Genomic DNA, 14,423 nt, shown 5'->3' on the forward strand with positions numbered 1-14,423 from the left:
GCCCGACCGCTCCCCGTGCAGCACCCTGGAGTGACCGCAGCGAGCCGGGACACGCCGCCCGCCGCAGCCGTGCAGCTCTCTCGGCCGTGACTCCGGCATCCCGGGACACCTCCTCTCCTCCCGGTACCCCGTGCCCGGTGCCCGGGGCGATGCTCCCCGGTGCCCCCCCCGCACACGGCGGGGCCGGACCTGGCGGCGGGCGGCCCCACCCCGCGCTCCCCATTGGCAGCGGCGCCCCCGCCCCGCTCGCCGCCGCCGCCGCCGCCCGTTCTTAAGGCGCCGCGCGGGCGGAGCGGGCCCGTCGGGAGCCGGGAGCGGTGCGGCCGCAGGCGGGAGGCGCGGCGAGGCGGCCGTGCGGGATGCGCTCCCGCCGCCGTGGGGGCGCCGGGCGGCCCCCCTGGCCCGTGAGTAGCGGTGTGGTTTTGCCGCTCCGCGAAGTTTCCCCGGGACTCCGGGACGGGGAGGGGCGTCTGTCAACTCCGGCACGGTCACCGGCCCGGGGAGAAGTTGGTGGAGGGCGGAGCGGGACCGCGGGCACGTAGCCTGTCCCCGTGGCGTGGAGCGGATGCGGGGTAGTGAGCCGGGAGGGAGCGGGAAGAAAGATGGGATGGGGATGGAAGGATGCTGGGCTGGGGAGGACCATGCTCAAGCGGCTGTACTGCGATGGGCGGTGCGTGCTGGGACTGGAGAGTGCTGGCAGGGACAGCAGGACTGTGAGCAGCGAGGGACAGACCCTCTTTATAGCGGCACTTGTGCTTGGTCGTGGCTGAGCCCGTGGAGGAGCGGGGGGCAGTGGGCAGGGGGGTCCAGCCGTGTACTTGCCTGCGTGGGAAGGGGCTGGCTGTGTGCTGGCGGGCCTGAGCCCTCCCCAAGGACCTGGTGTCCCTTGGGGCGAGCTCGGAGGCTAAGGTGACTGCTCATCTCCACACTGCATTGGCTGCTGCTGGCTGAGCCCCAGCCTGCCAGGTCCAGCACTGAGAGTCCTGCATGGGAGGGACAGGCTCGCAGCAGCGAGCAGACGTCGCAGCAGGAGCCAGGCTCATGGGCTTTGGCTGGAGCAGAGGCGCTGCAGGGTCTGGGCTGCTTGGGATTGAGGAGCTGTGGAGGGGCACTGCTGGTACTCTGGGCAGCCCAGCTGCTGTGGAAGAGGGGTCTGCTGGGTCTGTGGGACATCTCCTGCCTGCCCTCTGTCCTGGCAGGTACAGCTGTGGCAGTATGGGAATGCTAGGAATGGGAATATGATGTTATGGGGCACGTGCAGCATGGTGGCATGAGCTGCTGGGATGTCACCATGTTGTCATTGCTTTGGGGTGCATTTGGGGTGCAGTGATGCCCTTGCTGCATGATGTCAAGAAATGTTGTAGAGGTGCTGGAGGTGACTGCGGCCCACAACGGGACATTGCTGCAGTGGTGGAGCGTGACATCACTGGGGTGCGTGGTGTGGAGGGCAGCAATGTCACGGGGACACGCGGGATGGGGTGGCCACACAGGGACCTCACACGCACCTTCCCCACAATGCAGACTAGGGGATGTCCATGCGTGTACAATGAGGACACCTGGGGACAGCATCTCCCTACTTGTGGTGCAAGGTCTGGGGCCCAGTTGCCTGCCTGTCCCATGGTCCCTTTCCAGTCCCATCCCACCTAGGCACTGTCAGCCAGAGCAAGGCCTGGGCTCAGGTGAAACCTACACGCTGCATCTCTGCCATGGGGCCAGCACCCTCCCCCTGAGCTGCCTGGCTGCACCCTGCATGGGTGCCTGTGGCACCCTCCCAGTGGCTCTGCCCCTGGTTGGCACCTTGGCTTTGCGTCACGCGCCATACTGCCGAAGCACCCCAGGGTGACCTTGCCACCAAATGCCACAACACAAGCCAGGAAGTGACTCTGCTGGAACAAGACAGAGTGAGGTCTGCCCTGCATGCAGGCAGGACCCCATAGCCTCAAACCACAGGTGAAGCTTCATGCTGGGACTGTGGCTCTACCAAAAGTGTGCTGGGAATGATGAGGCCCTTCTGCATCTGGCATGCACTGCCTGAGTCTGCCTCCCTTCCTAAAATGGCCTGGCTTTAGGCTGGACACCCCTTCCCCATGGCACCAAGCACTGGATCCACTGGGAAAAGCCTTTTGTCTCCAATCAGGAACATTGTTTCCTACTGGAAAAGCTCCATCCAGCTTGGAGGGATTTCAGCTGCAGCTGGATGAGGCGGGGGGGCACCTGGGTAACAGTCCAGGCTCTGGGGAGTGGGAGCTGGAGTGGGTGAAGACAGGAAGCCCTGCCAATGGCCTGGGGACAGCCACCCATCATCTGGCTGGGCTGGGAGTGAGGCAGCACTGCTCTGCAGGGCCAGGGGCTTCTGTGGCAGCCCTGCACCCATATGTCCACAAGGTCAGTGGCTCACCCCGTGCTCGTTTTGGTAAGCCTGGAGGGGGGCTGTGGCAAAGGCTCCCCCTCCTTCACTGTCTGGCACTGCAGAGTGACACCCAGGGGCTTTTCCATCCCTGAACAACCCGATGAACGCCGTCCCTATCACGTGTCTTGAATAGGACCCCTGCACCGGGGAAGGATCCAGGCTCCTGCCCCTCAAGGGCTGCCGCAGACAGTATGGCAGGGCAAAGGGCACAGGAAGAGAATCGGAGCATCCCTCTCCCCAGGGTAGAGCTGGGGACACACACACATCTACCCTGGCAGCTGTGCCCAGGCTACAGATGAGGTTGGAGAGGAAAGGGAAGCAGGCTGGTGCAATGCAATACAGAACTATAGGTGCTGTGGGCAGCAGGGTTAAGGTTTCCTCTGCAGCTGGAGAACAGCCCCTTCCTGCCCAGCCATGGGCCTGGAAGCTAGTTATGGCATAGGAGTTCTGGCCCCCAAAGGGAGCCTTGGGACGATTCCCAACCCCAGAGGAGGCAGCAGCAGGCTGTTCTCCACAATCTGCTGGGGTCTCAATCTTGGGCACCTTCCCCTCTCCAAGCTGGGTGTATGTGGTACCACACAGCTGCCACCACTTCCTTGGCTTGCTCTCCGAGTCCAACAGCAGGGGGGTCAGCTGGCAGGGGGTCATTCACTCCTGAACAGGGGGACTGTTCCTGGATGGGGACTGCCCAGGCACAGTCACATGAAGCATTGTCCCCTTGCAGGCCAGGTGCCCCAACCACCCCTCCACTTTGCAAGAGCAGACCAGGCTGCTTTTTCCCCCAGCTGGAGTGCAGGCATGTGGGATCATGCCCACAGCCTGGGGACACACAGCTCATTTCTGGGCTCTTCCCCTCTGGAGGTGACTGCCAGGCCGGGCATGAGGGGTTGCCCACCTAAGTGCCACCTTGCTCATCACCTGTGCTACAGCCAGGTCAGAGCCAGCTCCAAAATCTCTGCAGCCTTGCCAGCAGTGCTGGCAGAAGCTGTTCTCCGCAGTCCAGGTTAAATGAGCCTCTCCTCCCAGTCTCTTGTTCCTCCCAGCATCTTCTCATGGCTGCTTTCCTGTGCAGAAGCCTTCCCTGGCCAGGCTGGAAGGAGCTCACCCTGCAGAGACCCTGGGAGGAACATTTCCAGCAGGATGGGGAAACTGAGGCAGGTGGGATTAACCTGATGAAGTATCCCTGTGTTCTCCCTGTGAACTTCCCCAGCTCTGGAAGACCAATGGGACAGAAGACAAACTCCTTGGGCCAGTGAATGTCTTCTTCCTCTGACCCTGCCAAGGAGCAGTGATTGACATTTTGACTTACCAGGACATTGGAAGCCAGGGGCACCTTAGGGCAGAGTGAGCTGGGCCTGAGCCCAGTTTTGTCAGCACCCCACAGCCTTCCTGCTGCCTCTCCAGTCCCTCTGATAGGATGGGCTGCCAAGGCTGGGCTGCTGCTCAGCCCCAGCTCACTGGAGTATGATCTTGTCCCCAGGGTGAGCAGTGCCAGGACAGTCCATGCATGGGGACGCCACAGTGACAGCGCCCAAGGGTCAAGGGACAGGTGGTGTGGTGCAGGCTGGGGTGCTGTGGCAAGGGGTGAAAAGAGAGCATCTCCTACGCAAGGACAGTGGGGCTGCTTGGGCATGGTGGAGCAGAGTCTCCTCCTGAGCTGATGGGCTGTAGGTCTCTTGCAGGTGTCCAGGATGCTGGTGTTGTGCCTGCTATCCCTGGCCTGGCTCAGCGAGGGCTCCCAGCGCAGCGAGCCCATGTTTGCTGCCGTCACCCACCGCCTTCTCCCGCCTGACTACGACAGCAATCCCACACAGCTCAACTACGGCGTGGCTGTCACCGACCTGGATGCCGATGGTGACTTCGAGATTGTGGTGGCAGGGTGAGTGGTGCACCTAATGCCTCAGTGACAGCAGGACTCACGGCACTGCAGGGACAGGAATTCCGCTCTCCTCTGGGGTCTTGTGGCCAGCTGGGGGGGTCGTGCACGCCGATGGGTGGGCTGAGGTCTGCATGCACCCACCAATGAATCACAGGGTGTTGATGCCAGCTGAGTGCCTGTGTAGGACACGTGAGTGCCCCCATCAGTCCCTTCTCTGTGGGGCAGTGGCAGCTGCCCAGCAGCCAGGGTCCACCCTGCAGTGCACAGCCAGCATGTCCCCAGGCCGTCTCTGCTCCACTGACAGGACTCAGCTCTCTCCGGAGATTCACTTAATTGGCTGGAGGTTTTTTATAGTCCTTTATTGGAGTGAGGCTGGGAAGGGCTGGCAGGAGCCGAGGAAGCAGGGAGCCGTGTGCTGTGCTGCCAGTGCCCAAGTGGGGCTGGACACAGAGCAGCTGCTGCCAGCAGGTCCAACCCCGGTCAGGAAGAGCAGGGGCCATGGTGTATGGCCCCTCTGTGTGTGTGCTGGTACTGCTGTGAGCTGCTGCTGCAGGGTATCTGTGTACACACCACCATCCTCACTCCCTAAAGAGGCTTGCACACACAGGTGTGCCCACCTGGAGAGCGTGCCCACCTTTACCCTCACAGATCCCATCTAGCTAGATGGAGGCACTACGGTGGCAGGCAGTAAGAATCTGGCCCTTATGCTGCTCTGAACATCACTGAGGCAGGAAAACATGGGCAGCACTGGGAACCCTGGAGCGGTCTGGGCCACCACTCCCAGCTGTGCTGAGTCAAGGCAGCTGGAGTTTTGTAAGCAGTCGTGGTGCCCGTTGTATAACTTGTTTACTGGTGCGTTGGGCAGGAGCGGGCGAGGAGCCAGTGGGATGCACCGTGCTGAGAGGATTTGCCTTGCGTGGCAGTTTCCTTGCCCTGGGGAAGCTCTGCAAGCAGGAACCTGCACCCCGTCCTGTGCTGCTATCTGCCTGACCCCCACTGCTTCCCTGGTGTTGCCAGACATGGGGGCGCCTGGCAGGGTCCTTGGCCTCCGTGGACCATGCGGGTCTCTGCAGTGCCCAGCGTGGGGAAAATCCAGGATCACACCCAGTGTCCCCCCAGGGGTGAGACAGGGGCTTTTATCCCATCCCCAGTCCTCGGGAAGCCAATGACCCTGCTTACACTCACAGGTACAACGGCCCCAATCTGGTGCTCAAGTATGACAAGGCGCAGGGGCGGCTGGTGAACGTGGCAGAGGATGAGCGGGGCTCTCCGTACTATGCACTGCGGGACCGGCAGGGCAACGCCATCGGCGTGACAGCCTGTGACATCGACGGCGATGGCCGCGAGGAGATCTACTTCCTCAACACCAACAATGCCTTTTCTGGTGAGCCGGGCCCCAGGCACGGGGGGAGCCCCCGGCATGGCTGCCCGCGACTTTCAGCGTGTGAGGGATGTGTGCGAGCTGGAGTTAATTTCTCACTTGAGTGGCTCCATTGATTGATGGCAGCACGGGTGGGACACTGAGCCCAGCCAGCCACCGAGTCAGCACTTCCAGCTGTCCATCGCCCTTTTTGTGGCACCCCAAGTGGGACAGAAGATTCCTTTCTGCCCCCTTGACTGTCCTGCCACAGGGGCCCTGCACTGTAAATCCCAGCTGTGCCCTTCGGTCTCATGGCTCTCCTGTGCCTGCTGCACCAAGTCAAGTCAAGTCTAGTGCTGTCCCTGCTCCTGGCATGTCTGTCATGGGAACAAGACTTACGTGCTCCAAGCTGGCACTGGGAATCCCCAGGGCTCCCTGGCTTGGTGCTCCAGCCCAGCTTTGCCCTGTGTCCCTGACCTCCAGGCAGCAGATCTGTCTTCCCAGTGTTCCTAATTACCCGGGCTGGCAGTGGCTGCTGGCACACCTGTCCCTAAATCAGGATCTGCCAGTGGTGCTGTCACAAATGGTGTAGCTCGCTGACTGTGCCTGCCACTGAATCGATTTCTTTTTTAATTTTTTTTTTCCTTCCTGGGGATGATCTACAGTGCTGTGCCTCATTGGAACATATTTTAGCTTAATGAGTTGATTCTTCTGTGTGTCTCCTCATGGCCCTTAAGGGTCATGGGGCTCTTGCAGCAGCAGCAGCCCAGCCCTATGGCACTGTAGGGGGCTGCAGGGACAGCAGATATTTGGGATGCTCTGGAAAAAGGATACCTTTTCCACAACCTCCCTTGCTACAAAGCCCCCTCCTCAGGAGGAGGCGGTGTGCTGGAGCCCACTGACCTGTGCCCCCTTCCCCAGGCATGGCCACCTACACAGACAAGCTGTTCAAGCTGCGCAACGGGCGCTGGGAGGACATCCTGAGTGACGAGGTGAACCGGGACGTGGCCAGCCGCTTTGCCGGGCGTTCTGTTGCCTGTGTGGACCGGACGGTGAGCAAGCAGGGTTCTGTGGACAGGGGCATCTCTACCCCCTTCCCACTCCCAGTGCCCCTTCAGTGGAGTGCTGGGGGCCTGCTCCCCTTGCCCATCCCATCCTCTGCTTGGCCAAGGGTGCCCCCAGCTGCCCCTTGACTGTCAGGGCTAGCAGTGGCCCCAGTTGTAGAGACTGTGGATGCCTGTCCACACGGTTGCCACCAGCTGATAAACGTGCCTGTCGAGGTGATTTATGTTCCTGTCACCTGCTCTTTCTTTGTCCTCCTCCTCCAGCGGTTTGTTTCCAAATGATTATCGCTAAATCAGGGTGCAGCTACTGCATGGGACAAAGGGGGTGGTGGAAACTGGGAGGACCTGGCACACCAGGGATGCTGGCAGGGGGGATCATGTGCCCTATGCCAGCACCGTGACCAGAGGGCTCCTGGAGGCAATGGGGCACGTCCCTACTCCTGGGATGCTTTTTGCCCTGGGCTGTGCAGGGCTCTTGCTCAGTGCCTGCTCCCACGGAGCAGTAAGGGCGTTCACAGCAGGCATCCTGTGCTCCCCGTGGAGATGAGCTGTGGGTGGGTGGGTGCTGAGGTGGTGCTGCTGGCTGCAGGGCTCCGGCAGGTACTCCATCTACATCGCCAACTATGCCAGCGGCAACGTGGGCCCCCATGCCCTGATTGAGATGGATGTGGCTGCCAGTGACCCTGCCCGTGGTGTCGTGGTGCTGGTGGATGTGGCCGCCCAGGCTGGCGTCAGCAAGTACACAGGTACACCCGGCTGCTGTGGCCCTGCGGAGGGGCCGGGGCGCTGCAGGGCACGGCGAACGTGAGACCTCGCTGTGGCGGGGCAGTGCGGCCGGAGGGCCGTGCCACGCGTTGGGCTGCCTGACTGCCCCATCTAGCGGCAGCCCCACGGCCCGTGGAAGCGACCAGGACCATGGATGCATGCCCGGCAGGACCCCTGTGCCCACCGTCACCGGGGCTAGTCCCTCCCGAGCTCACGGCATCCGTAGGGCCGGCAGCGGGGTTTGGGAACGTGGGCGTCGGGAGGAACAAGCCCGCCTGCGCCCCATGCTGCCCCACCACCGTGGGAACTGCCGCGTGCCCCAGCGGTAAATTGTCACTAATTAGGAGTGTTGTCACCATGGCGATGGCAGTGATTAGGGTTGGGAGTGACACGAGCGGCTGCCAGGACCAATTAGCTCCTGATGAGAGGGACTGGAGATGGGCAGGAACGGGACACTGTGGGGGGAGTGGAGGCGACGGTTTGGGGGGTGCCTGGGTCCACCGTGTGGGCAACACTGAGGGAACATGAGAAGCACAAACTCCCGTGGGGCAGCTGTCCCCTCACCTCGGGTTACTGTCCCCAGGCGGCCGTGGGGTGGCCGTGGGCCCCATCCTGAGTGACAGTGCCTCTGACATATTCTGCGGTAATGAGAACAGCCCAAATTTCCTCTTCCACAACCGGGGGGACGGGACGTACAGGGACGTGGCAGCTGCTGTGGGTGAGTAGGGGAAGCTGGGGGGAACACAGAGACGCTGGGGACTTCAGGGCGGGGGTGGCTCTGCGTGTCCCTGCCTGCACTGGATGAGGGCGGGGAGGGGGACAGCCCTAGGGACCCAAACCCCACTGGCCACTGTGCGGTGGCTGAGGTGCATCGGGGCATCCATCAGCGCAGCAGGGATGTAACCCTGCGCGTGGAGGACCTTTCTGGGGACGATGGAGCTGGGGGCAAGGAGGCAGGGAGGGGTTCCCGTCTCCCCCTGTCCCCTTGCGGTTCCCCAGGGCTGGATGACCCCTACCAGCACGGGCGCGGTGTGGCGCTGGCTGACTTCAACCGCGACGGCCGAGTGGACATCGTCTATGGCAACTGGAACGGGCCGCACCGCCTCTACCTGCAGAGCGGAGCTCCCGGGCGCGTCCGATTCCGGGTGAGGGCTGCCAGCCCCCGCACGATGGTTCTGCCACTGAGCCACCTCGGCCCGTGGGGCTGGCTTCACTCTGAATTCTCTTTGAGCCCCACTTGCCAGCAAGGAGGGGACCCGAGGCATCAAAGCAGGGCCCAGGTGTGCTGCTTCCTGTGCCTATTGTCAGGCTGTGTCCACGCAGGACATCGCCACCCCCAAGTTCTCCATGCCGTCCCCCGTCCGCACCGTCATCGCAGCCGACTTCGACAACGACCAGGAGCTGGAGGTTTTCTTCAACAACATCGCTTACCGCGGCTCCTCCGCCAACCGCCTGTTCCGGTAGGAGCCCGGTGGGGGCCGGGGAGCCTGCACCCCGCTCTGGGAGTCGAGCAGCCCTCCAGCACAGCCAGACTCACAGGGCTCCTCCCCAGCAGTGCCACGGCTCAGGCTCAGCTCATAAAAGGCGTCGTGACTGAGCCCTTCCTGGCATCATTACCAGTCACTGTGATCGTGCCTGCAGCAGCCCCTGGGGTCCCCAGCACCGCTGATTAGCAGCCGTGTGGAAGCTTGTTCATGGCTCCTGTTAATTGTGGGGGTCAAGCCTTATTACTTCTGTGTAGCACCTCCTTGCCTTGTGTGCAGGGCAATGGGAACTGGTTGTCTACCCAATGCTTGTACTCATGGGTGGGTAGAGGACAAGAGTTTTGCAAAGAGCCCTTTGGAGACATCTCCAGGCTCCAGAGGGATGCAACAGATGGTGTTGCTACTCTGCAGTTCAGACCCAGAAGCTCTCATGAAACTCCTGTTGCCTGTGCATGGAGTGGGGACATGCCAACAGGCAGGGGACAGTCACATCCTCCATCCACACCCTATAACCACCAGGGCTGCCACCCCTACCATGATTCTTCAGGAGAGGACAGACATGCCCAGGAAGGCACTGAGGACTGCAAGAGCTGGCATTCATACCCTGTGTGTGTCCTTGGCAGGCTCATCCGCAGAGAACACTCAGACCCCATCGTGGAGGAGCTGAATCCAGGGGATGCACTGGAGCCGGAGGGACGGGGCACGGGTGGGTCCACCCCGCTCTGGCACAGCACTGCTTGGCACCTTCTTTGCCTGAGGATGCCACATGCCTGGCTGAGTTATCTGCCTGCTCCCCACCAGCAGGCTGGAGCTCCTGGCACCCAGGAATGGCCCCATGCTTTCTCCCTCCACCCATACCCAGCTAACAGTGCCATCTCCAGTACCCCAGAGGTGCCAGTGTTCTTGATGCGCCCCTTCCTGGGTGTCCACTGCTCAAAGCCAACCTCTGCATTTGGGAAGAGATCAGGCAGCTCCCTGTGACCCACAGCCCTCCAGGCACTGCCTGTCCCCTCCACTGCCCAGGGTGCCAACCACACTCTTGCATTGAAGTCACCCCATCTGCCCTTTTGTCCCTGCGTGGCTGGGAGTGCTCCCATTGGCAGTGGAAGGCCACAGCAGCAGCAGGGTCTTGCGCTGAGGAACATGGGGCCAGGCCTCAGGCACAACACGATTCCAACCTTGCAGGAGGTGCAGTGACAGATTTTGATGGCGATGGGATGCTGGACCTCATCCTATCCCATGGCGAGTCCATGGCACAGCCAATCTCCATCTTCAAGGGCACCCAGGTGAGTCAAGCAGGGGCTTCTCGTGTCATACCCATCCCTTCCGTTCCTCCCAGCTCGATCTCTCTGCTCCCTCCCCCTTTGCAGGGCACCAGCAACAACTGGCTGCGTGTCATCCCCCGTACCCGCTTCGGGGCGTTTGCGCGGGGGGCCAAAGTGGTGCTGTTCACGCGGCGCAGCGGGGCCCACCTGCGCATCATCGACGGCGGCTCCGGATACCTCTGTGAGATGGAGCCTGTGGCGCACTTCGGACTGGGTGAGCTAGGGGGTCAAGGGGCTGCCTCCACCCCCAGCCTTCCCTGGCACTCCCCAGGGCAGGGGCCATGTCTGCTGCCCCGGTATCCTGCTGTGCAGTAATCATCCGTGCCTGTCACCCTAGGTGTGCTGGGCTCCGTGCAAGGCTGGGGGCAGGCTGCCCACCCCTGCCTGCTGCTTTGCCCAGGCAGTAGGGCTTTCCCTTCCCTTTAACTCTCCTCTGGTGCAGCATGTCCAGCAGCCGAGCCTGCAGGGGTCTCTGCCCACTGCAAGGTCATCCCATGTACACCCCGCAGAGTACATCCATGTGTGTGGGCTGTCAGCATGAGCACCTGGAGCTGGGCTCAGGGAGCAAGGGAGGACTTTGCCCCTCCATCCCTACCACCCCGCTGGCCTCCTTTCAGCCCCTGCCCACCCTGGAGACCCTCCCTTTGATGGGCTGCCCGCCTGCAGGGCATGACGAAGCCAGCAGCCTGGAGGTGACCTGGCCAGATGGCCGCGTGGTGTCACGAGCTGTGGCGAGCAGTGAGACCAACTCTGTCCTGGAGATCCCCTACCCTCTGGATGCGGAGGAGCCACTCATGCCTGCCCCACTGGAGGTGAGGGCCAGGTGTGGGTATAGGGTGTGAGACTTTGGGGACAGAAACAAGGGGCTGGGCTCTGCTGGCTCAGTGGCTGTCCAGGGGTGTTTCCTCCCCATCCCAGTGGTCTCTGCTTCTTCCCAAATGCAGTGCGGGCAGGGATTCTCCCAGCACGAGAATGGACGCTGTGTAGGTGAGTGGCTGCTGGAGCGCAGGTGTGCCTGTACCCAGGATGCTGTAGCATAGCCCCATGGGGGACACTCTGAGGCTGGGAGGTGGCTGCCTGCCACATGGCTCAGTGCCAGGTACAGCTGCCTGCCTGGCACATGGCCTGGGAGTGGGACACCTGTAGAGCTCCTGAGGGACACCATGGTGTCACAGGGAACAGTGAGAGCAATGCGCTAGGGCAGGAGGCATGGCTGGCATGTGGCAGGCTGTGTGCTGCAGCCATGAGCGATGGGAGGGGCAGCAGAGATGCAGCAGGGTGGCCGTGGCCATGCTGTGAGCCGCCTGGGCAGAGGTATGGCTTATGCATGGCTACCACTGGGGTGACCATCCCGTGTAATGGGAGAACTGGAGGGGCTGGCAGCCCCAAGCTCTCTGCCCAGACATCTCACACTGAGGACCCTCTTGCAGACACAAATGAGTGCACTGAGTTCCCCTTCATCTGTCCCCGGGAGAAGCCTCTCTGTGTCAACACCTATGGCGGGTACCGCTGTCGCAGCAACAAGCGCTGCAGCCGGGGCTTTGAGCCAAACGAGGATGGCACAGCTTGCGTGGGTGAGTGATAGCTGGGGCACCCTGACCCCATGCCAGCTGGCATCAGCCCCAAAGCACCACCTTGGGGTGCTGTTGCACCCCTGACAAAGGCCAGGCCACGGCCTGCAACCTATCTGATGACAGCCCAGCCGCCTCCATCCTGGTTCTGTGTCTGTTTGTCCATGCCTCCCACTGAGCTGCCACTGACTCCCCTTCTCTTTCTCTTTTTCTCTCTTGTTCCTTCTCTCCTTCTCTGTGCAGCTCAAGTGGCCTTCTTTGGGGGCTATCCCTCTGCTGGGAGCTGGCCAGGGCTCCCCCACAGTGCCCTTCTCCCTCAAGTCCTTGGACTCTGCCTTTGTCTCTATGCACTTTAACCCCTGCCCATGACACGCCAGAGCAGCCTTGGTGGAAGGATGGGCTGGCCTCTGCCTGTCTCTTTTTTCTGTCTGCATCAAACCACCCTGGGCGTGCCAGCTGGGACACACTGGGGTGACCTGCAGTGGGACGGGCACAGACCTGGCTGTCCTGTGTGCCATCTCTGGGAAAGCAGCCCTGGGGCAGCCTGGCAGTGCCCCTTCCCCGCACACCCCGCTGCCCCAGTGCTATTCCTGCCGTGCTGGTACCTCCCCGGTGGTCGCTTGCTCCGTCGCCTCGATACCGTACCATGTGCCTGCTGGTTTGGCCTGCGACGTGTGTGCTTCGCCTGCCCCTCCTCGGTGACGGGAACCACCTCCCCAGCCCTGGCAGAGGAGGCCCTTCCCAGCCCTGCAGGGGGAGGATCCTCCTGGTCTGTTTTTTTAACGTAGTGACCCTACTGTTTGGAGTCTGACCCTGCTTAGTCCCAACAGTCTTCCAGGCCCTCTCCCAGAGAACCCCCAATAAACTATATCCCATCTATTAACCTGGTCTGCTGAGCTCTGCAGGGCAGGGCTGTGCTTGTGCTTCTGCCCACCCTGCCCTGGGGCTGCACAGAGTGGGAGCACTCCCAGGCTGCCCCAGCCCTTCCCACCCCAGGGCTGGGAGCTGAGGGGAGGGCGATGGTGCTCCTGACCCAGTTCTGCGCTGGGACTACAGCAAAATGTGCAGATCTGAAGGGGCTGGGGTGCAGCAAGCAGCCCTGCCTGCACCTTAACAACAGGGCTGGGCTGCTTTTCCCCTCTACATGCTATAACCCCACACTGCTCTCTTTACCCCCACCAGACATCGACGAGTGTGCTCAGGGCTTGCACAACTGCAGCCAGCTGTGCATCAACACCCCTGGGGCACACAGCTGCCTCTGCCACCCAGGCTTCCGTCCCCTTGATCCGGCTGCCAGCCGGTGCCTGGGTGAGTACCTGCAGTGCCTGGTGCTGCCAGGGCGGCCTGCTCATCAGAGATGATCGGGGTGCCTAGTTGTGCTCACAGCCCTAGTGCTGGGGGCAGAATGGACAGACTGTGGCTGTGCAGGAGTTGGTAGAGCAAGGACTTCTGCCACCCAGCAGCCTTGGCACCAAGCAGGGGCAGGATCAGCTGTCCCAGGTTCACCCAGCCCTGGAGCTGTCCCCCTCATGCCTCCTCCATCCCTTGCCCTGCCTATGCCACACGCTCCCTGAACCCTTGGCACAGCTCTGACCTTTTCCCCTTCTTTCCCAGACATAGATGAGTGCCAGGCACAGCCTGGTCCCTGCGACCATATCTGCCACAACAGCTATGGCTCCTTCCACTGCCACTGTCACCACGGCTTCTCCCTGGCTGCTGGTGGACGCTGCTGGCGCAATTAGCCTGCTCTGGCACAGCCAGGTGTTCCCTGCTACCCCCAGCACTGTGCCGGTTGCACCCGGTACCATCTGAATAAACCCTTTCCTGCTCTGTATTCCTTGTGTGTGTCCCTGGCCCAGGGCCACATGACGGCTACCTGTCCCCCTACTCCCCTAGACTGTCCCCTCCCCTCCGTCCCCTCCCTTCCCCCACGCTCACCCTTGTGGGGCTCTGTGCAAGCCAGTGAGAAAAGAGATAGCCAGCCTGATTCTGTGCCCCCGCAGCATTGTCCTGCTCACCTCCCCAACACAAGAAGAGGCAGGGTAGGCAGTGGGGGAAGAAGCGTGGGGTTTATTGAGGAAGGTCTCCATGCAGGGGTGGGGGGGCTCCAGCAGGAGCATTGAGGCCAGGGCCACCCCACACACACATCATGCCTGAGCCAAAAGCTCTCCCACAGGGCAGGGTCCTCCCTCCAAGTTCCCAGGAGAGAAATGCCAGCTTGGTTCAGCCCTGCTCCCAGATAGGAATTCTTCTCCTTGGGCTGCTGGATGTCACAGGGACCCTCCTATTTCCCCCTGTCTGACCCTGGACCATGAACCTCCACACCATGCCGCCAGGCTCAGGTGCCCCTCGAGGTCCCCTCTTACAGGCCAGGCTGAGAACTGGGCACTGGTGGCAGATGCATGCAGGACATGTGGGCAGGGGAGGACTCAGCAGTGTGAGAGGAAGGGTCCTTATGGAGCTGCTCCAGTGGGCACCCTCCCTGCGTTGGAGCAGGTCATGGGGCAGAGTAGGCAGGGGCCTGCTGGCAGCTGGGTACAGGCAAACTCTGCCAGGACTGGGCAG

The 14,423-nt window shown here is 61.9% G+C and overlaps 1 protein-coding gene across 4 annotated transcripts; it reads left to right on the plus strand.

The window, feature by feature from the left end:
* Window positions 1-272: 272 nt before the first annotated feature.
* Window positions 273-13,692, plus strand: CRTAC1 (cartilage acidic protein 1). Of its 4 annotated transcripts, XM_038141324.1 has the most exons (16): window positions 273-404; window positions 4,093-4,289; window positions 5,477-5,673; window positions 6,571-6,701; window positions 7,303-7,459; window positions 8,062-8,196; window positions 8,478-8,623; window positions 8,802-8,938; window positions 9,586-9,668; window positions 10,148-10,248; window positions 10,333-10,501; window positions 10,954-11,099; window positions 11,232-11,274; window positions 11,718-11,861; window positions 13,041-13,166; window positions 13,473-13,692. In XM_038141324.1, exons 1-16 carry the CDS (start codon window positions 360-362, stop codon window positions 13,598-13,600), a joined length of 2,085 nt encoding a protein of 694 aa, XP_037997252.1. In that variant the 5' UTR covers window positions 273-359; the 3' UTR covers window positions 13,601-13,692. The 4 variants fall into 4 exon arrangements, with proteins under 4 accessions (XP_037997252.1, XP_037997255.1, XP_037997254.1 ...); XM_038141327.1 differs by lacking the exon at window positions 11,232-11,274 and having other exon boundaries at window positions 13,473-13,615; XM_038141326.1 differs by lacking the exons at window positions 13,041-13,166; window positions 13,473-13,692 and adding an exon at window positions 12,102-12,983.
* The last annotated feature ends 731 nt before the right edge of the window (window positions 13,693-14,423 follow it).

This window comes from Motacilla alba, chromosome 6, assembly GCF_015832195.1.
Source record: "Motacilla alba alba isolate MOTALB_02 chromosome 6, Motacilla_alba_V1.0_pri, whole genome shotgun sequence".
Lineage (NCBI taxonomy): Eukaryota > Metazoa > Chordata > Aves > Passeriformes > Motacillidae > Motacilla > Motacilla alba.